Raw genomic sequence first — 20,664 nt, 5'->3', positions numbered from 1 at the left:
TCTTATTGGAATCCTATAAGGGACAAAAATAGGAAAAAAAACAGATAAAATATTAAAAACAACATAGCAATATATTGAAATAACCAATAAACGAAGTACATCAGATTAGATCTAAACACAGTAACGTATACTTCACGAAAGAAATGCATATGTATGTATATCATCAAGTACAATTGGAATATATAATCAAATATATTAAATGCGTCAATTTAAAAGAACTTTGATGGAACCACACCTTACAAGATTGAAGCAGAACTTACTTTTAACGTTCGGCCAATGCTTATTTTCTTGTAACAAAGTAAATCACTAAAAGTTTTTCCAAACAAGAACAAAAAAACGCAATAAACAAAATTTTAAAAGTAAATACCTCATCATCACTTTTACGTTTCCCTTTAAACCAAAATTGGGTGGAAAAATATATGGCTCCTATCTTATAGTAACATCTTCCCTAATCAGACTTCTTTAGGAAGGAACATGCAAATACAACCACACAGCCGCTGTTTCTCAATATAAGAATATGTGTTAAATAACCTACAGATGGTTTGAAGATGACTAATTACCATATGATTTTCTGAGGATAATCCATCTTATCCCAATGCAATGTTTTGGTGAAAAATATATTGAATGTTATCATGTTCATGACACTATATGTAACAAATTCTAAAATAACGTTGAACACTCCTGAATCCTTGTTTTTCATTTTAAGTCTTAATATTACATACGGGGTCAAGAAATATCGTAACTCCAACAGCGATTGACTAGCAAGCAAAATCGTCACGCCCAGAGTGAAAGGAATGAAGAAACTCAAGTCAGTTTTGTCCCAGAGAGTTTTAATTATTACGTAAAGGCCGAAAATATAAAATGGAATTAGCGCATACCTAAACCACCAATACTTCCCGAAAAATCGAGACCAAATATAAAATATTAAATGTCTGTTATCTGCTAATAAATAAGGGTGGACTACAGTGTTTAAGTGGATGATAAGACCAGAAACTACAGTAAGAATAATAATTAATACTTTGTGTCTCTTGACAAAATTGGTGAAATTCAATACTTCACCTACAAAATAAGGCCAACCAAAGACCAAAGAAAACAAACTAAAATAAAAGATTTGAGGGATGTTGATTCCAATGTTATGGGCATTTCTATCACCTACCACTATGCCATCATTTAACCATAAAAATGTTAAGAAACTGAATATTATACTAAAATAACAGAATGAATTCATCCAAAAATTGAAGGTACTGTTTCGTAAAATCTTGATTGGATCTGCTAATGCACCCATAATAAATGGTTTCAGGTTCTAAAATATTATTATGAGTTAGCAGCATCTTTCTATATATGTCTTTATAATTATACCTGAAGGGGAAATTTTCCTGCCTTCATATATGAATCTTTTTTCTGGGCCCAAAAGACATGGAGCTCAGTTAAAACATATTTTGCCCCATAAATTGCCACAAAAAGCACATTAGTCTGTCTGCAGACAACTGACAAGAATCCTTAAAGTATTTTTCAGCTTAGATGAAATTTCATTTTTTTTAACAGGACTTACCAGCTATCGACGCGGTGTAATGATAACCTCTTTCATTGGCAATAATGAAGAGAAGCAAAGTTGTTAATGACACTATGTCTGTATAATAAATATGTGACAAAAAGTAAAGTGGGGGTAAAAGTGTCATCATAAGAGCTGAAAATACTGTTTGCCATTCATTCTAAAAAAATAATTGGAAAGTTAATATACAAGGGAATAAAACTAAGAAAAAACTCCTATAGACATTAAAAACAACTCTTAGCATTTTCAAAATCAAATAGTACAATCCTTCTTGGTATTATTTTATTTTACACATTCAAATTAATATGTTTCAGACATCTAATTTGTTTGGTGACTACCTTGTTGAAAAGAAGACATACATATATAAAGTGAAGCATATAGTGGCTATTACTTACCTGAACAGTCTTTGAAAAGAGGATGTAGAACAGTATGAAGTTGACACATGAAAATAACAATGAGATTGATCGGAGCCAATAAATGGAACATAATCTTAAAGGGCCTAGAAATACAGCACTGATTAAGTAGAGGCCTGGTAATGTTGTGACTTTTGGATCCCACTGAAAAAACAATATAAAAGTACTTCATTAATTTGTTTTCTTAGTTAGTAATAATTTTACTCTCAAATGCCTAATGAAGGATATTAACGCTATATTGGAAACTTGATTGGAAGTTACTGTTTATGGGCTTAAGAGGATACTACTAAGAGCATTCCATCACAGGGTGAATAAGTAGGTAAATAAATAATAAACACTTACAATATTAAAGTTTAAATAGCAATACTGTTGCCCTAGAGGCAAGTGAAACTCTTCATCAACAATTAAATTTGAGGTTATGTAAATTTTGTAAAACAGGAATTTTGAGAAAATAGCATACAATGAGAAAGTAATGAATAAATATATTTTAGGGAAGCCCATTATATTTTAATGGGAAACTGGAATAGAAGCACAACTCATGAGATTAAGGTGAAATTAATTAATCAAAAATGAGAAATGATGAAAAGCTGCCCGGACTGTGTATATAAACAAATGAAATAAGGGATTTCCATATTCTGCAAGTCTAGAATTTCTGTTTATGCCTAACTGTTGATATCTTTGTTTATCTACAAGATAGAAAGAGAAAACAATACCATAAATTTAACTAATTGTCATATGTTGCTGTCATAAGGCTCCTTCACCATTTTCTCAAAACTTTAAAAGAAGTTTATGATTTTAAAAAAGCGTAAAGTTAAACATTTAAAATGTTTCTAAGTTATTTAATTTTAGTAGAACTTTTTGGCCAATGGGCTCTCTCAGCTAGAGCTGACGAGGTTCTAGGATGTGGAGGATATATCAAAAGCCATGTCTCCATAGATTTTTCTAAAGTTGAAGTCAAATTGTAAGTGAATTTAGGTTAGAATATTCATTAATTTCCGAAAATTATGCTTTAAATTGCCATAAATTCTCATACCTTAACTTGAGTGATAACTTGGAAATTAATCATTCAGAATAGTCTTGAAGAAAGTAAAACTTCTGTGAATGTTTTCAGAGTCACTAAGCAAGGAATTGTAAAAGACAGGACACACTGTGCTCCTAACAATGGCTACTATTTCTTACCTTTATATGATAAAGGTGAATTAAAACTAGAAGTAAGTAAACAATCTGTGTAATTCCCTCCAAGTATTGTTGTTTACTGCTTTTCAGTTGTCTCCACCTCCAGGGTGGAGTTTCAGCCCCAAAGTCTTCAACTTTAATATTGATGGATCAGACCCTTGTAGTCAAGGGAAAGATATCAATTTTGTTTTTGAAGGTTTTGGTATTGCAGGCCAAGTTCAAAGTTTAGGTAAATTACCTGGTGGCCCTTCAGGGGTTACTGTTAAATTATTATCTAAAGAGGGCAGCAGAACTACTCAAACTCTTGAAGATGGAAATTTTTCTTTTTCTCCTGTTTATCCTGGATCTTACACAGTGTCAATTTCTCATCCTAAGTAATATTGATTTTTTAATTTATATTTAATATTTAATTTCAAATCAATTACAGGTATAAATTATACAAAGATTCAATTAAAGTTGAGGTAAAAGAGGGCAACACAGAATTACCTGGAGGTAGTTTAGTTGTGCATGGATATGAAGTAAAAGGAAAAATCTTGACAGCTGATAAAAGTCCAGTTAAAAACACTATTATTGCCCTTTTTACTCCTCAAAAGGTAAGTTTATCTAGGTTGTTAGGTGAAATTTTCAGATCATTAGTTTAAAATAGGATGCAGATACATAATTTTCTAGTAAAAATAAATAAATCAAGGAATTATTAAGTTTGAAAAGATATTTTCTAAGTGAGGTTTTATCAAGTGTCAAAGCAGGATATGTAGACATAAGTGTCCACAAAATCAGATTGTTTCTTTTACTTTTTTGAGATCGTGATTTTTTTCTTAGCACCTATGAAGTAATATATTACCATTCAATATGATTATAACTTGTCATCTCAGAATCCTACTAGATTAATAGTATCACCAACTCACACCTTTATGTTTCAATACTATTTTAGTGTAACTATGACAAAAAGTATATTTTTAGGATCAAAACACTATTATTACTGGTTGTGATACATCTAAATTATCTGGTTTACCTTTAAAAGATACATTTCTTTGTCATATCACCACAAGTTCATCAGGAGAGTTCACATTTCCAGTAGTACCTTCTGGTACATATTATGTGGTTCCTTATTACAAGGAAGGCAATATCCATTTTCAACCAGCAAGAATTCAGTTCTTAGTTCAACATAAAGATGTAAAATTAGAACAGAATTTTGAGGTATTTTACGTAACAATACTAAACTGAGAAATTAAATTTGATGATTTTAAAGGTAATTGGATTCACTGTTAAGGGTAGGGTAATAAATGATCAAAACAACCCTATTCCAAATGCCAAGATATTTCTTAATGGAGAAGAACTGACTCAAACTGATAATGCAGGAAATTATAAGTTGGAAAAGTTGCGAGTGGGAAAATATAATTTGAAAGCAGAAGCAGGTTGGCCTATTCTTCTAATTAAACATTTCAAATTTCAAATTAAATGTTATGTTTTAGAAAATGTCCTATTTAATGCAGTAATTGTTAATATTGAACCAAGTCTACCATCTTTACCAAATTTAATCCCTTCAGCCTTTAAAGTTTGTGGCAAAGTTGTGAGTGAAAAACCTCATATTGTAGCATTTTCTCAAGTAGGAACCAACAATCTAATTCTTTCTGAAACGAGCCAACAACAATTTTGTCAATATTTACCTCCTGGGAAATATGATATTAGTGTTAAAGTCAGTGATGAAGACACTAAAAAGGGATTACAGTAAGTTAGTGTTGAGAAGTTTTATATCACATTGTATAAAATGCTATATAAATTGTCATTAAACTGGCAATTTTTCTGTCAATAGGTTTTTCCCTGTAACCCAGAGAATAGAAGTTTCTCAAGGTGTCTTAATGGATTTAGTTTTTTCTCAGTTGAAATCCAGTATTTCTGGCAGTGTATCATGTATTAAGAATGAACACAAAAATGATTGTGAGGGAATAAGTGTTCTCTTAAAAACTGGTTCTGAGGAAATGTTTCTACCAATTTACAGTAAGTTGATTTGTATCAAAGTTCCATTAAAGTACATATTCAAATTTATTATAGATTCATTGTACTCAGCTGCTGACATTCATCCAGGCATTTACATAGTATCTCTTTCAAAAAATAATTTATGTTGGAAAAGCACTAAGCAGACTGTTAATGTTAATACTGAAATCGTACAAATACCTCCGTTTATACAGACAGGGTATTTATTGCAGTTTGTGTCTACCCATGATGCCGAGGTAAGTGCATTAAATTAATACTTTTAAAATTTTCAGATAACTTATTTGTACACAGATAACATATAAAAATTTGAGGGACAGAAAACCTACAAAATTAGCCATCAACAGTGGAACAACTTCTATATGTTTGGATGCTCCTGGAGAATATACCTTTTCAATAAATAGCTGTCATGAATTTGAATCTGAAACGGTCACTTATAGCACATTATTTGAGAGGAATCAGATCATGTTGAACGCAAAAAAACACACAGTAACGTTGTCATTAGATAGTGATAAAAATCATGGGCCTATAGAGGTGAAAGTCCAGGTGGGAAATGACCAATTTAAACAAATTGTCCATTTCGAAAAGAACGGGTATGAAATTCGATTACTTCTGAAACCTTTTGAAGTGGCGAAAATAACACCTAAATCTGATAAATTATTTTTCACTCCCAAGACAAATGAAGTTGAGGGTACTATAGATTGCAGTCATGTTGGGCATAAATTTAAGACGGTTCTTGGCAAAGTGTTTAAGGGCCAAATTCAGCCACAGCTAGCTGGTGTTATAGTTACTGTTAAAAATTTAATCAGTAATGAAGAACAATCTTTGGAAACCGATTCTCAAGGAAATTATAAATTTCCTCCTCTGGAGAGCAATTTTGAGTATAAAATAACTGCTCATAAGGATTCTTATATTTTCATTGGTCCTGATAGTAATGGGAAGTTTGTTGCTCAAAAATTAGCGGAAATTAATGTTGAGGTATTGGATGAGGATGACAAATCTCCATTACTGGTAAGTGTTTATACATAGGCAGTAGAAGTTCCCAAATTATTTTTAAATGCTTTCAGGGCGTTCTTTTATCTTTATCTGGTGGAAAAAGTTATCGCAGAAATCTACCAACAAACTCAAATGGAAAAATCACCTTCCATTCTCTAAGCGCTAGTGACTACTTTTTGAGACCTATGATGAAAGAATATCGTTTCGAGCCTGCTTCGAAGATAATAGCTTTGAAAGAAGGGGAAACAATTAACGTAGTTTTGATGTAAGTTTTATAATCGTTATGTGTTTCATTAATGTGCACTCATATAATTGGGTTAGGGGGAAACGGGTTGCGTTTAGTGCCTTCGGCAAGTTAATAACAGTTAATGAGGAGCCCGTAGAAAATGCTAACGTCATTGCGTCAGGAGAAGGCAACTGCACCGGCTTATCTGAAGAAGCCACAACTGACTTGACAGGATCTTTTAGAATACGTGGTTTGCAGCCATTTTGTACTTTTAAAATCTTTGTTCAAGTGGGAACAGATCCTTCAAGTTTAGTGGAAAGAACCAGTCCAGAGTTTTTCAAAGTTGAAGTAATTTTACGTTATTAAAGTATTGTTTTATGTAAAAATTACCTTAATATCACTTTTCAGAACATACATGAAGACATAAAGAACTTGCATCTAACAGTGTTTAGGCCAGTACTCATAACCGACGTGCTGGTGAAAGTGTTTGCCGAAAAAGTAGAACATTACCGGCTTCTGAAAATAATTCTCTATCGCGAATCTACCAACCCTTCGGTGATATATTCAACATCCGTTGAAAGTCCTAAAATAAAGGTAGACAAGGCCAGGAACTACGGAATACTTGTGCATCTACCCTCAATACAATTAGATAACAATGAATATTCAATTCACCTTGAACCAGCGCATAGCCTCAAAGGCCCATCTGAAATAGAGTATTTTAGAGCGAACAGCTCATTTAGATATATAGAAATGGAATTTAATCCTAAAAGCTACGTCAAAGAGCAACCGATCAAGCAAACATCAATTTGGACTATAGTTTTAATTTTAATCATTCTTTTAGCAGCTTACAACATTCAGATTATCTTAAGGTTACTAAAAGACCGTTTGAATTTCAATATAGAAGGACTGAGTTCCTACATTCCAATCCCTAGTAATACTAAATCGGTTAGTGATTATGATAACGATATCGACCAAATAGTGCAGGATATTAATAATGTTAGAAAACATAAGCCAAAGAAAACGAACTAGGAATATAAGCAAAAGTACAGGTATTTACAATAAGCTCAATCTGTAAGAGTCTGGTGTATAGGTAACATTGTTAGTATAATTTGGGATGTAAGTTGTACGTTATAGAATAAGTATATATAATGTATTGTTTAAATGTTATTAAATTTATGTTAATTGGAAGTAGTGAAAATTATTTTTGTCGGATAAAAACTTGAGCCTGATTAATTCTATGCCCTCTTCCTGTTTCCACCTTGTTGGATAATGTCGAAACCCGAGTGCAGCGTTGAGAACACTCAATTCTCTTTCCCGATCAAGTTTTATAGGGCCATGTGGAAAATCTCGTCACGTCTAGAGCAGTTAAGCAGGTCCTGCAGTTCCTCTGGATCCTTTGCACCCTCATGGAGCGGTTCCTAATAGTTTGACTTTGACATTCACAGTAAGTGGCAAAATTATTTCATTGCAGTCTGAAGTATCCTCATCTGTCGTCTCTAATTTAACCTAAAGATGAAAGGCATTTATCATCACCACAATGTGAAGAACATTTGAAATTTGATCGCTGTTGAGGGGATATGTCTATCTTAAGAATCGGATGAACCCATAACTATTACTCCTGTTGTATCAACCATGTCCAAAAGAATATCAAGATCATCATGCTGGAGTATATCCTGCGGAGGCTTACTATACGCGTAGCTGAACGTTGAATTGACCATTGTTGATATTTGCGCTAACTTATTTCGGTGTCTTGAATGCCTAAGCAATGATACTCAATGTTATTTTACATCATTATAGTAAAGTTATTTCTGATGAATCTTATTATAACGATATGTAGTATATCCATTCAGGAGCCTCGCCTAAATGTGCATAAAATTTTTATTTCTTGGATCGTCAGATTTTTTATTCTCCTCCAAGACCCACTGGATCTCATTCATATAGATTTCAGCTAGCACAACATAGATGGCGCCAAAACTGATGGACATTAAAGTTTCCTAATGATTCCAGCCAGTGGTGCCTGTACCTAGGCCCCTTTCCTCTTTGTCTACTAAACCAATCATGTATAATTGTTTCTCTCTTTTTAGACTGTGGGTCGGATTGTTTATATGAAATGAATGACTGAATCTTTGGGTCAGCATTTTGTTTTCATATTTGAAATAAGTTTGTTGACGTCGGTGCTTGGCGTAGGTACTTGTAGTACCTGCTCTATTAATAAGAATGTACTGACAAATAAGTGCGTCTCCATCTACATTATTCTGCAAATTTACCAATCTTTGTTTAATATAATAAATCGGAATCGCAAATTGTAGTGTCTGTTCAGTTTTATAATCTTTTTTCTGTTTACGTGGGTTCTTAGTGGTTCGTCAAGGTTTTATTGAGATGATTACCTTTTGTCTTTGCTAATAAAGATAGTTTCTTGACGCGTCTCTCAAGTAAATGTTAAGAAATCTTATGTTATTGTTCGTTTTCAAAGGTTTTCAAAGAAAGCAACGTTCAGGTAAATATTTATGTTTTGGTGCTTGGTTATTCATTTTTGTGAAGTCTAGTTTTTCTGCGTGGGTCTCATTTGACGTTTTATCTTAACCTAACTTTTGACATTACATAAACTGGACGAGCAGGAGGTATGTTTAAATTTGTAATTTTAAGCAAAGAAATTATCTGTTGCACATAGTTTTAAGGTAGATTTCTATTTATTCATTTACATGGGTATTTTACCCATTTGTATATATGTATGTCATTTGCTCATTTGCCTAGGCTGTGTGTCAGATCTTTAGCATATATACCTCTGTATGTTAAATGTTTATTATATAGTTTCCAGTTCCTAATCAGTATCTCATCTTCTCTAACGAGTCTTAAGACAAATGCTGATGAAATAAATATTAAGTTAGATACAATATTGACAAAGAGTGAATACTAAGTTAATTCTCATTTCTTAAAGTCCTTTAAAAAGTGTGACAGAAAGGCATTTGAAATACCTATGACATCCATCATGTGGATACCTAGCTTGGTATCTATGTACCCAGTTTGAAATTATTAAAAACATTTTCTGTAACCCATAAAATTCTCTATGCTCTTACTAATCTTCCACCTATTTAGGTATCTTACTATAATTAAACATCTTAACATCCTATTTATTTTCACTCATGTGTTATAAAAACCTAATGAGTACCTTAAGGATAGTCTTTATTTACCTAATACAAAATACAATACCTACAACTCACCTTACTTAGCTAAGACTGAAGTAGTCATAAATATATTCCAAGATATATTTTATATACAGGGTGTTCCTTAATTATATGCAGATATTTTAAGGTGAGATTTGACAAGAAAAAATAATGATACTTTGTTATAGAAACTATGTTGCAAAAATGTTCCATTATCAATGTTAAAAAAAAATTGAACTTAATGAATATATCTGAAACTGCTTTAGATATTTCAAAAAAAATTTGGAATGTAAAGATAGTTTATAAAGGAGTATTAATTGCGATAAAAATATGTGAAACAATGCAAACTTATTCAAAATTATTTTAATATGATAAATAAAACAATAGAAAATTTAACACATTATGGGTTGACAAAAGGGTTTTTCCTAAAAACTGAAATAGGTGTGTAATTAGTATTTTTATACGGAAAGTAAAATAAAAATTACAAGCAATTTTCACCTACTTACGTCCTATCTTTATTGCCAAAGGTGAAAAACCGATTAAGTACGTTTATTATTTCCTCAATAAAGTTCATTCTTTGACATTTCTAGGGTATATTATTGAAATAAGGGGGAGTGGTAGATAAATACAGATCATTTACATAGAAAACCGTAACAGTAAGTGAGAAAGGACATTTATGGAGTTTCTTAATGCAGCGGCTTTCAATTGGGAAGTTTTATCAGTGATTCGATTAAGAGAGATTTGACCAAGGAGGTCGTTTCACCAATAAATTAATTAAATTGAATTACGAATCTTCAGACATAAACACAATGGTTTATTGCTTGCTAATGCGGTATATTTCGTTATCAATTGAACCACAATGTGATTATTTGGAAGTAATTTTCATTATTTACTCATAAGCACCTGCATTACTATATTAATTTGTTTCCTTTTATGATTTCACTTTAATTGACTCATCATACTTCATACTTAAGTGATGTCACTTCATAGACTTAATTAACGCTATATTTTTCATATTTAGTTCAAACTTTTCGTTCCTTTCACTTTTAATTTTTATTATTTTTAATTATTGTTGTGAAGTAATTGTTGGGTGGAACCGCGTACCATAGAACCGTGAAAATAGTTGAAGCAGATCTTCAGGAATTTTGTAATATATCCTCAGTGGTATTGTTAATCGGAAATACTCGTTCCACCTTATCTGTAATCTTTTATTCGGGTATAGTCTGTGTGTGAGTTCTGAGTGTAATAGTCTTGATATCGCCTTACACAAGTACTAATAAGATTTAAGGACAGGTAATTAGATAAATGAGACTACAATTAGTTAACTAAAAATCATTGTTCCACCACTGTATGTGCCAGATAAAACAAGGCTGTAGGTAAATATTGCTATCTTTTTATCAGAGTATGCAGTTAATTTTGCATATTTTTATGTTTCAGTACAGTTTGTTTTCTAGTTATATCTGTTTGTTCGTGGTAGTTGTGGGTATGTGTAAGTATTCACTTAACTTCAAGTTGGCGTTATAAAAATATTAAAGTGTTCATAGCATCTGTTTAGCATTGAGAAGGTATACATTATTCCGTTAAGGATCAGTTACCTATAGGTTTAAATGCATATTGATTGTCACATGTGCGTATTGGTTGTAGGTACTTGTTATGGGAATTTGTGGTCAGCAATGCGTGGTGAATTCCGGTAAATTGCTGCTTACGTATTATTGTTTGTTTTTCGCTTTCTTTTGCAATGTTAAAAGAAAGTATGAGACCATGATATACACCAATATTGCTTGTGTGTATCTACACATAATTGTTCAGATTGCGTGTTATTTGTAATTTCCATTTTCAATGTGCGAAATAATTATTATTGGGGAAACTCATCAACACACAATGAAATGCAGCTAAGGAAGTCAATACAGGTTTTGAATTTAATTTTATGATGTAAGCTTATATTCGTAAATTAATACGAAATAGCTTGGTGAAAACCGCGGTCATATTACCTAAAACAGATTTGGTTTAAAAAGATTAAATTTTATTGCAGAAGTTTGGCATAATATAGAAATTTGGCTCTATAAATGACCAAATAACCGATTTTTAACTTATTAAAAATTTACTTTTTTTATAGCAACTGTAGAACATACAATTTAGCCGTTGTATGTTATGTAGCATATCGGGAAGTCTTCTGATCAAAGTACCTACTAATCACCCATCACAAATTGGATCCCATGAATAAATTTTGGTTTATATCTTCACCAAGTTAAGGATCTTTAGTTTGTTTGTTGTTTAAAATTAATTAAGACATATTTTGTTCTGAGTGATGCTAAAATTTTTACTTAAAAGGATTTCTGTTGAAACGGCTAAATGCGATGAAAACAATTCGTCGGTCGTTCCTTTATCAACGACCTTCTTAGATTAAATATTTGTATTGGATGCGTAGTATATATTGTATGTATTCATGTATAATAGGGCGTAGTGAGAGGATTATAAAAGTGGTATCGTGTTTTTAAGATTGCTGCAGGTCCATAAAACATTTCCAAAAAGTATGGAAAGCCTTAATTATTTCAGGAAATATTGCAACAATTTGAACAAAACTTGGCACTTCGAAATAAAAGAAAATTATGCTATCTCAACGATGTTGTCTGTGGTTCTGCTTTTGAAATATCACTCTTTTAACTTTTTTTTGGGTCAAGTGAAATACCGATTTTTTCCTTATATTTTAATAATGTTGTTATTATTTACTATATAATGACTAATATTTTAAAAATTTTACGTAATGTATGTCAGTTATTATATGTTACTGTTTCTTTTTGCCCAATGTGTCCGACAGTATTATGTGTTCAAATGCACAAGTAAACTAACTACTATACACAATAAATAGATTAAATTTGTATAGCACATCTAGAAAAAACCATACTTTATGTATGTATCTGTCTCTGTGTACATCAATTTCTGTCTTGTCACCGGCAAATTACCAAATATCGTTCTCAACCTATACGTGTATAGTACTTATAGTATCACAATTTATCAAACGTATACGGAGTCTGTAATTTGTATGAAGGTGTCCGGATACTTGTCAAAAAACAACACTTTCTCGAAGTGGCCGTGAATTTTTTTAGAAACTATTTTAGTACTAATAGTAATTAACAGAAAGAACCATTGACATGTCGCGGTTGTCGCATGTTATTACACTTATTTGTTTGTTTTTTTTTTCACTTAACTGCATAGATAGTCTTTATTACCGGTACTATTCGTTTTATTACCGCCGCTTTTCTGACCCACTAAGACTAGCAAAAAAGTGTAAGGCACAAAAAGTGCAAGAATGAAGCTTTCTCGACTTCGTTGAAGGTATGTGCAGAACGTAGAAGAAAAGTTTTTACTACCATTTTTTCATATAAAGAAAAAAATACATATTCGTCATCATCATAAGAGGCACAACCGACATGTTTTGAGAACAATAAGTCTTTTTTTTTTCGTACGATATTAACAAAATAATAATAGCACTGCCCTTGAGTGTTAAATACATATGACTTAGCAAATATTGGTTCCATTTTACTGACTAATCTTTTTAAGTGTATCCTCATTTGAAAAAAAAAATGATTATATTCAGACGTTAAAGGTGAGGTGTTCCACTTTACATAATAGCGGTAGTTCACTGATAAGGCCGCCTGATCTAAATGTTCAACCGCATTGTATCGCATGCCGATAATGTACTTAGCCGTGGTTTAAATTTCGACTCATTGTAATCCCTGTGCTACTGCTCTTTTGCGAGAATCCTTGAACATGCTTAAAGTATGTTGCAAATCTAAAGTTACTTGAGGGTACCAAAAAACTGGTTTCAAACATCTAGAAGTTGAGCAAACCGTTCTGATTCAATTTACAATTGAAAATCTGACGACTGATCTTTCATTGCCTTTAGATAATCGCATTTGATATTTTAAAACTGTGGGAAACCGGCTTTGCAAACCTGCCAAATGAAAATGCATTTATAAAATTAGAAATTTGGTAATCCAATTTTAAAGTTTGACGTCTCTATTAGCTTATGCCAGAAGTTCATATGCCGGACCTATAGTTTTCTCATAAAAATTTTCCAACATTAATAATGATTCACTTTTACTTGTTGTACTGCTACTTTGATGTTGGTATTTGAAATTCGTAAATCGCTTTCTCTTTCAGGGAAGAACAAGGGGAATGTATCGCATATGATCGCTCTAGATTTTTAAGTAATGGAATCTGAAGATCCGCTGCGATACTATTTAGATGAAGTCAACAATACTCAACATGATATCAATAATTTAGAATTAGAGGAGCATATACCAAACGGTGAGATTTATTATTGAAGCGTTGTCCTGTAATTCGAGTAAATACTGAGGTTACCGTGCAATATTTAATATTTCCAAAGATACAGGGGCTAGGTTTAACTTAATCTCTTTTATTGCCTGCTTTATTAAATATTGGATAAATACATCAGATAATTTCATTTACCACCTACATTTTCTCAGAATTTTTGGCTTATATGCACATGTACGTATATCACTATCTTATTTTTCCACTCAATTTCTCTAGTGGTTAACCACTCGATTATGAAGCTGCTATAGGTACCTTAACACAATAATAATATAGAAATAATGTAAACACAAAGTTTATTGTATAGGGAAATTCTAATTCGAGGCATTAAGCAAAAACCCCAGCACCAGGAATTATTAATTTTAATTTTTATGTATTTTCAAATCTATGATAAATCAAAATAGTATTTTATGAACCATGTTTAGTGATTGCTTATAATGTCGTTAATGATATTCTCTTCCTAATTTGGTATGGTTCCAACTAATTTAGAAGCTGAAAGAGCTGCCGATTTTCTCGACAAAGCCGATTTATCGAATCTAAACCAGCTTTATCAGCAAGGGCAAGAGATTCCAGAAAATGTGGTTGTAAACTCAGTAAGACAAAAACAATTGACTGAAAAACAGGCCCAAACTGTCAGATCTCGGGTTGCTACCCTTAACAAAACTTTGCGTAGCCGCCAGCCCCGCAGGAAACAGAGGCAGGATGTTAGGGATGTTGCTTGGAATGTGGAGGTGAGTAACAAGTTATTTAGGAACAACACCGTTTTCTATAAAACATCAATTTCATCCTAAAATAAATTGGAAAAATAAATTGTGAAAATTTCCAATTTGGAGAGGTACGTAGCTCTTTTTGTTGTTTTTCAAATATTTTAGTACTTATGGCGGGCATAATTTAATTAGTGTTGAACTCCGTTCAGCAATATTGTACACGCATATTTTTTTGTTATATTTTAGACAGTTTTTTTTATTGCGTTTTATCCATTAGTTTTCCTTTAATTGATTGTTGATACTATGGTTGTTTCCTTTCAAGTCTTTTTTTAGCTATTTTGCTTGTTAAGAAAAACATTTGCGGCGTTGTTATAATTTTTTTTAGTAGTCATTATAGTCTTGAAGAACTTTCCCTCGGTTTATCGGATGTTGCTTTAAAGAACTGTTCTATTTGTTTATTTATTTAACCTAAATTGTTTCTACTTCATTATACTTCTAGTAACGTGGATCAACCTGATTTTTTTTTAATAGAGAATTTCTCTTTTTTTATGTGACATAATTACCTGTGCTAATATATGGCCATTGTATTTTTACCACCCATCTAGGTTGGTGAAACATATTAAAATTTTCAGACCTCAAGCACTGGGACAAGGTCCAGAAGTGCCACCCCAGATTCCCTAGATTCTGGTGAGAACCCAAACTCGCAAAACGAAGATCTCACTTCCGATGAAGATCATCAATTATCTTCTTTACCTCCATTGTAAGTACTCTCCTTTTAATTTCTATTTTTTATAGCCTAGTAAATTATTTATTAAATGGTCAACTTAAACAGCTGATATCTAGCTAGATAAGCTAAACTGTTTTTTCTGTTAAATAACAATAGAATTTTAACATTGTTTCCAAGTTAGTCCTCTAGATATGGACATTTTAATTGAAATTGTGTTGTTTATGTACCAATTAGCGATCATAGTTAATAATTTCTTATTTTCGATCTCTATGGTGTTCAAAAAAGTGGAGGTGTTGTCGAAAATTAAGGAAAATTATGCACTCGCGGAATAGGATGCATAGTTACTTAACCAAAGGGTATGTTAGCTGTTTTTGGATTGGCCTAACAAATTGACGTGAGTGTTGAATGATTAATTTCCTTACATAATGTATGCTTGAGTCCGTTTTGGAAGTTTTTGAGCGTGTTAACTAGTTAATTGTCACCAATTTGCATTCAAAGCGAGATCTTGCTGCATTTATTAAATAGGTACATAAAACTAAATGTTCCAAGGTTGCTTCTGTGTGTATTAAGAAGATCTCTTATTACCTATAAGTGCGAAAAAAGGCCTTTGGGATCTCTCTGGTTCTCGTAAATACGGCGTGACGCATATTTGTTTATATCAACGAGTCTGTGGTCGCTAAATTCTTTAAGGACATCAATTATATTCAAATGTATGTACTCACAAGAAATAAAGCGTATTTCCACCTACTGAAATTCCGTGGCAAAAATTCAGCTTCGATTTATTCACTATTAGTTACATACTTTGTATAGTCGAGGCACTCTTAATATTGTTATTGTAATTATTGGAAGCTAACAATTATGTGTATCAAGACATTATTTATCTATAACGACATTACTGTAATAAAATTTAAATTGGCTTTGCTATTGCCAAGTCAGACAAATTGACAGGCATTATCATGGAGAAGCCATGCATATTTCATTAGTAATTTACATTATCTTTTGCGATGTTTACTTGTTGCTATTTTCTTGATCGCTCGAATTAGACTATTTCAGTTCCTCATTTTTTCAATAAATGATTTGTCGTGTCGCAGAAATGGTTCTGCTCTCGTTTTTACGGTAATTTTTTACTTGCAATTTCGTTAGTCTTATATGAAACAATATAAAGCAATGTGTCTCAAACAAGTTACCATTGTTAAAATGTGTAGTTGCCAATTTTGGAATGGTTCTTCATGGAGTAGTTGCCTTATTTGGGAGATATAGTTGGTATAGCTTCTTCTTACCTATTAACGATGCAGTAGTTTTCGTTTGTACTTTGACTGAATTTATTAACAGGGTTCATAAGTTTGGCATGTATAGTTCATTCGACTTTTACTAGTTTTTTAAGAAAATATTTTAGATAAAGTATTAGAATGTGCTGTTTATTGATTATTTGTAACACCTTCATAAATTATAAATATAGAGAAGTTTTCCAAGGTTTTTATTTTTTACCAATCATGAAACTATAACAACAAATTTTCAAAAAATTTTCGTTTTCTGCACCCTCCAATAATACAAGTTAAAAAAATATGGAAAACTTGTTTAATCTTTACAACTTCGGTATTTAACTTTTTGAAACATCTTACGTGAATTACACAGTCATTTTGAATTTTTTTTAAATGTAATTTTTTAGCTTCAGAAACTTTGGAACATGGAAGAAAAACTTTCCAGTCAAAAGAGTTGGCCCTCAAAAAGTTGATGCTTGAATAATTTATGTTTGGAAGCGGAATTATGGTTTTCAACTGTACTTGCCACTTCGCCCTGGTTGATTTTTATGGTGTGAGAGATAAAATTTGTTGCATAGCAGTAATCACAGTAGATAGAAAAACAAATAAACTAACGGTTCAAAAAACCATAAAACTCTAATTTGGGATTTAAAATTTAATTAATTTAGTAATGGGATTAAGCTTAAACTGTGCACTTAACCTTGTGCAATATTGCGATCTCATCTTAGAAGGCTACAGTGTGACCTCAAATCATTTGCCCTGTCATTCTTCAATAATGCAATTATTTCCTTTTAACATTTCATCAATCATTCGGTATACTGTTGCATAAGAATCACAAGTGGACCATAAAAGCGGCATTTAGCTTGTCAGTTTTTACTCAAGCATGAACTAATTATACTTTCCATACCTACGTATATATGATTTTTCCTAATTTTATGAAACTTTATAATAGGGTGTGTCATAATTGAATAAACCAGTTAACAAGATACTCTGTCAATTTTCAGCCCCTTAGAGCATTCCCAGCAAATAAACACAAAAAAAAAAGTAAAATGGACCTCCAGCGAACCGTTGCAAGGCAAGAAGTTCAACAAGCACGACAACAAGGGCGATATTGCTCATTTGGGCTCCGAAAATGTGGTTTTAAAAGGGTATCAACCTTTAACAGAGAGTGGATCTCCGATTCGTCCCGTGAGGGAACGAAGCGGAAGTGACCCCACTACGGAGGTGCATTTGCTACAACCTCTTAAAACTGAAAATTTGGTAAGTTATCTGTTGCGAGTATTGTAGTTAAAAAAATGACTCAAGTTAAGGGACCTGTAAGTCCACTATGTAAAACATTTTAGGAATTTAAGAAATCAGAACTTTTTCAGGATTTATACGCATCCTCAGCACCAAATTTTCATACTCAATTAACTAGGACTAGCAATAATAGTGTGCCAACTAACAATCATTGTAGTACTGTCTATATTCATCATAGTGACGAACCTAATGAAAATGAAGTTTTAAGCTTTGAGGGACTGATTAAACAGGGAGAAATAAACAATTGTGATTCAGCGGTAAGAATCCATCTTATCCTGTGCTATATTATATTGCATTATGTCATAGAATAGGGAATTAGAGGACGGTGTGTATGTAGAGGAACTTAGTGATAGTGAATACCAGCATTTGAAGCCGCTGTTGTTTATGGAATTAGTTGCCATATTTGATCAATATAAAATTAATGCTCATAAGAAGAAGGCCAGTACAAAGAGTAAAGGTATAGTATATCCTTAAAACTTAGCTTTATTCATTTTGAAACATGATTTTTTGCAATTTATCATTTTCTGATGTGGAAATTTGCCCAGGTAGGGCTCAAAAAACCACATTCGTATACAATTTGTATGGAAATTTTTCACAAACGCCAGACTTCAATTAGAATCACACAATCAACTTTGTCTTTAGGCGGAAACGTGTTTGGAGTAAACCTATCCACTTTAGTAATGCGTGATATGCCAATACCAACAGATAATTCGATGGTGCCACAAGTTTTCCAAAGCATCGTTGACCAACTAAGCATCCGATGCATAACTGAGGAAGGGATTCTTAGAGTGGCAGGGCAGAAACAGAAATTAGAAGTCTTAAGCAATGAAATTGAAAACAAGTTTTACTATAATCGCGCTTTTGTTGAAGACCTGTTAAAACAGGCTACCGTACATGAGCTCACGGGAATCCTTAAGAAGCTGCTCAGGGATTTGCCGGACCCGATTTTTACCATGGAGTTGTTCGATATGTTTTACAAAACTGGCTGTAAGAGTTTTAAATTAGATTGGTTTATTGTTTATAAAAAAAGTTTATGTGAATTATTAGCAATTTCCAATACCGAGGATAAAGTGAGGTCACTGAATTTGTTGGTATTAATGCTACCAATAGAGCATAGAAATACTTTTAAGGTGTTGCTGAATTTCCTGTTAAATATAATTCAAAATGAGAAGAAGAATAGGATGGGTCTTCATAATGTTGCCATGATTACAGCTCCATCATTTTTCCCGCCAAAGTTACTATTACCCAAGTAAGAGTTATATAAGTTTGGTTTATGTTTCTCATAAATCTTAAAATACTTTCTGCTCCTTAGGGACAATCGTAAACTAATAGAAAAACAAGTAACAAAAGAAGAATTAGCTAAACAAATAAATGGTGCTGCAGTGTGCTGCCGAATAATGGAAACTCTTCTTAAAAGTGGAAATAAACTATTTACAGTACCAGAGAGACTAGCCTCACAAGCCAGAGAAGCGCAGCGTAAAGCACAAGTTAAAAAAGACATGGGAAAAGAAAAAGATCGAAAAATAGTACGTTTCGTAGCGGAATCAGTTTTATGTGGTGTTGGAAACTGTAGAGGTGATGGACAAACTTTGGTGTTGTCGAAATTTGAATCGTCCAAAGCTTAATGTGCTTTTGTTTTTATTTTGAACATTTTGTTGCAGTAGTACACGTAATTATCATATATTCTAACTTAAATTGCTCTCACCACATAACACTAATCTAGTAATACGTAATTTTTCTAATTTCTGCCAGAAGTTCCCGTTTATTTAGCCGCTTACACCTACCCAACACTCACAAGTCTAACACTAGTACACCTTCATGTAAGTGCCAGCGCATTGTCTATTCAATACCACATAATTAAGTTTCTTCTTTACTTATTTTAACTAAATTTTCAGCGATCTGGTAAAACGAAGTTAGTGAGAAGTAGTACTCAGTACGAGCCAGGTGCAATGAATCTACCTAGGATTAAAAAGGATTTTTACGTGTAACATTTACAATATATTCCGTTGTTGTTGAACTCATTCCTTTTAATCTATAAGGGTTTTAGTATTATGTGAACCATTGGTTTGCAATTATTATCTACGTATAACTGTCACGTTTAATTTTCATTACAATGTTTTAATTGTAATTTAATGATTAGTAAAAAAGGAAATATTACTTCCTAAGTATGTGTCTTCTATGAACTGATATGTAATATTAACTTATTTGACCTTTCATAGGTTTTTACTAAGTTAAAGCTGTTTTGACGCTTTAAAGCAGAGCGATTCTATGTTGAAATCTTTGCTATTTATAAATTTGATATTATTTGAGATTTGACGGGTATTATAGTTTTAACTATATCAACCATTTTTCTTCAAACTATCAAATTACGTGTATGTTTGAAATATTCTAAATCAAATTTTGACATTAATTTGATAACAATTTACCGATGTTTCCTCGTATTATACACCCAAAGGGGAAACTAACGAAGAATACAAGAAGTTTTTTCTCTATATTTCCCTCAAAAACTTTTTGTAGAATGCCATAAAATATTGCGATACTTCAATTTTCTCTTCAAGTCTTAGTCTTATTTTATTCAGCGTCATATATGTAAGTTCTATTAGCTCATTTTTATCTTGCTCATCTTGATTAATATGTGATCGTAAAGTTATTAATACTTCATAGTTTACTGTTGTAATTAATTATATTTTAATACATCCACATGTGCCAAATTAAAGATTGTTTTTAATGCGTGTTTTTGTCTAAAAATAACTATGCTCTTTTCTTCGTTAGGGGCAGAATTCTTTTTTTCTAACACAGTATACACTCATTTTTT

General features: G+C 32.1%; 3 protein-coding genes across 14 annotated transcripts; 2 read left to right on the top strand and 1 right to left on the bottom strand.

Annotated features, from left to right (window-relative positions):
* Positions 1-50: 50 nt before the first annotated feature.
* Positions 51-2,594, bottom strand: Alg10 (alpha-1,2-glucosyltransferase Alg10). The gene is made up of 5 exons (XM_066302035.1): positions 2,308-2,594; positions 1,948-2,109; positions 1,553-1,712; positions 1,360-1,499; positions 51-1,303 (listed from the first exon to the last, which is right to left on the bottom strand). The coding sequence occupies exons 1-5, from the start codon at positions 2,464-2,466 to the stop codon at positions 557-559; spliced, it is 1,368 nt and encodes a 455-aa protein (XP_066158132.1). The 5' UTR covers positions 2,467-2,594; the 3' UTR covers positions 51-556.
* Positions 2,595-2,738: 144 nt separating this feature from the next.
* Positions 2,739-7,543, top strand: LOC136350391 (BOS complex subunit NOMO3). Of its 2 annotated transcripts, XM_066302016.1 has the most exons (13): positions 2,739-2,926; positions 3,077-3,176; positions 3,232-3,515; positions 3,569-3,734; positions 4,102-4,338; positions 4,391-4,556; positions 4,614-4,869; positions 4,955-5,139; positions 5,194-5,372; positions 5,428-6,144; positions 6,201-6,394; positions 6,451-6,703; positions 6,764-7,543. In XM_066302016.1, exons 1-13 carry the CDS (start codon positions 2,790-2,792, stop codon positions 7,382-7,384), a joined length of 3,495 nt encoding a protein of 1,164 aa, XP_066158113.1. In that variant the 5' UTR covers positions 2,739-2,789; the 3' UTR covers positions 7,385-7,543. The 2 variants fall into 2 exon arrangements, with proteins under 2 accessions (XP_066158113.1, XP_066158112.1); XM_066302015.1 differs by having other exon boundaries at positions 4,955-5,372.
* Positions 7,544-8,498: 955 nt separating this feature from the next.
* Positions 8,499-20,577, top strand: LOC136350706 (rho GTPase-activating protein conundrum-like). Of its 11 annotated transcripts, XR_010734190.1 has the most exons (12): positions 8,499-8,852; positions 13,684-13,830; positions 14,344-14,585; positions 15,194-15,321; positions 17,555-17,810; positions 17,894-18,106; positions 18,156-18,306; positions 18,492-18,836; positions 18,897-19,098; positions 19,162-19,375; positions 19,602-19,669; positions 19,745-20,577. XR_010734190.1 is itself a non-coding variant. In XM_066302710.1 (11 exons), the coding sequence occupies exons 2-11, from the start codon at positions 13,734-13,736 to the stop codon at positions 19,753-19,755; spliced, it is 1,908 nt and encodes a 635-aa protein (XP_066158807.1). In that variant the 5' UTR covers positions 8,499-8,852; positions 13,684-13,733; the 3' UTR covers positions 19,756-20,577. The 11 variants fall into 11 exon arrangements, 10 of the variants coding, with proteins under 10 accessions (XP_066158807.1, XP_066158797.1, XP_066158806.1 ...); XM_066302710.1 differs by lacking the exon at positions 19,602-19,669 and having other exon boundaries at positions 19,162-19,424; XM_066302700.1 differs by lacking the exon at positions 19,602-19,669 and having other exon boundaries at positions 8,500-8,852.
* The last annotated feature ends 87 nt before the right edge of the window (positions 20,578-20,664 follow it).

The sequence above is a fragment of the Euwallacea fornicatus genome, chromosome 3 (assembly GCF_040115645.1).
Source record: "Euwallacea fornicatus isolate EFF26 chromosome 3, ASM4011564v1, whole genome shotgun sequence".
Lineage (NCBI taxonomy): Eukaryota > Metazoa > Arthropoda > Insecta > Coleoptera > Curculionidae > Euwallacea > Euwallacea fornicatus.
Note: the sequence above shows the minus strand (reverse complement) of the source record. Positions and strands in the feature narration are given on the sequence as shown.

What these genes read in the sequence shown, in the direction of transcription:
- LOC136350391 (XM_066302015.1), top strand. Translation starts at nt 2,790, where the DNA reads ATGTTTCTAAGTTATTTAATTTTAGTAGAACTTTTTGGCCAATGGGCT. An exon ending in GACACTAAAAAGGGATTACA is followed by an intron (nt 4,870 to 4,954) that starts GTAAGTTAGTGT and finishes TTCTGTCAATAG; the next exon opens with GTTTTTCCCTGTAACCCAGA. An exon ending in ACAATTAACGTAGTTTTGAT is followed by an intron (nt 6,395 to 6,450) that starts GTAAGTTTTATA and finishes TAATTGGGTTAG; the next exon opens with GGGGAAACGGGTTGCGTTTA.
- Alg10 (XM_066302035.1), bottom strand. Translation starts at nt 2,466, where the DNA reads ATGGGCTTCCCTAAAATATATTTATTCATTACTTTCTCATTGTATGCT. An exon ending in TTACACCGCGTCGATAGCTG is followed by an intron (nt 1,500 to 1,552) that starts GTAAGTCCTGTT and finishes AAATACTTTAAG; the next exon opens with GATTCTTGTCAGTTGTCTGC. An exon ending in CAGGAAAATTTCCCCTTCAG is followed by an intron (nt 1,304 to 1,359) that starts GTATAATTATAA and finishes ATAATATTTTAG; the next exon opens with AACCTGAAACCATTTATTAT.
- LOC136350706 (XM_066302700.1), top strand. Translation starts at nt 13,734, where the DNA reads ATGGAATCTGAAGATCCGCTGCGATACTATTTAGATGAAGTCAACAAT. An exon ending in GGCCAGTACAAAGAGTAAAG is followed by an intron (nt 18,307 to 18,491) that starts GTATAGTATATC and finishes CTTTGTCTTTAG; the next exon opens with GCGGAAACGTGTTTGGAGTA. An exon ending in CCAAAGTTACTATTACCCAA is followed by an intron (nt 19,099 to 19,161) that starts GTAAGAGTTATA and finishes TCTGCTCCTTAG; the next exon opens with GGACAATCGTAAACTAATAG.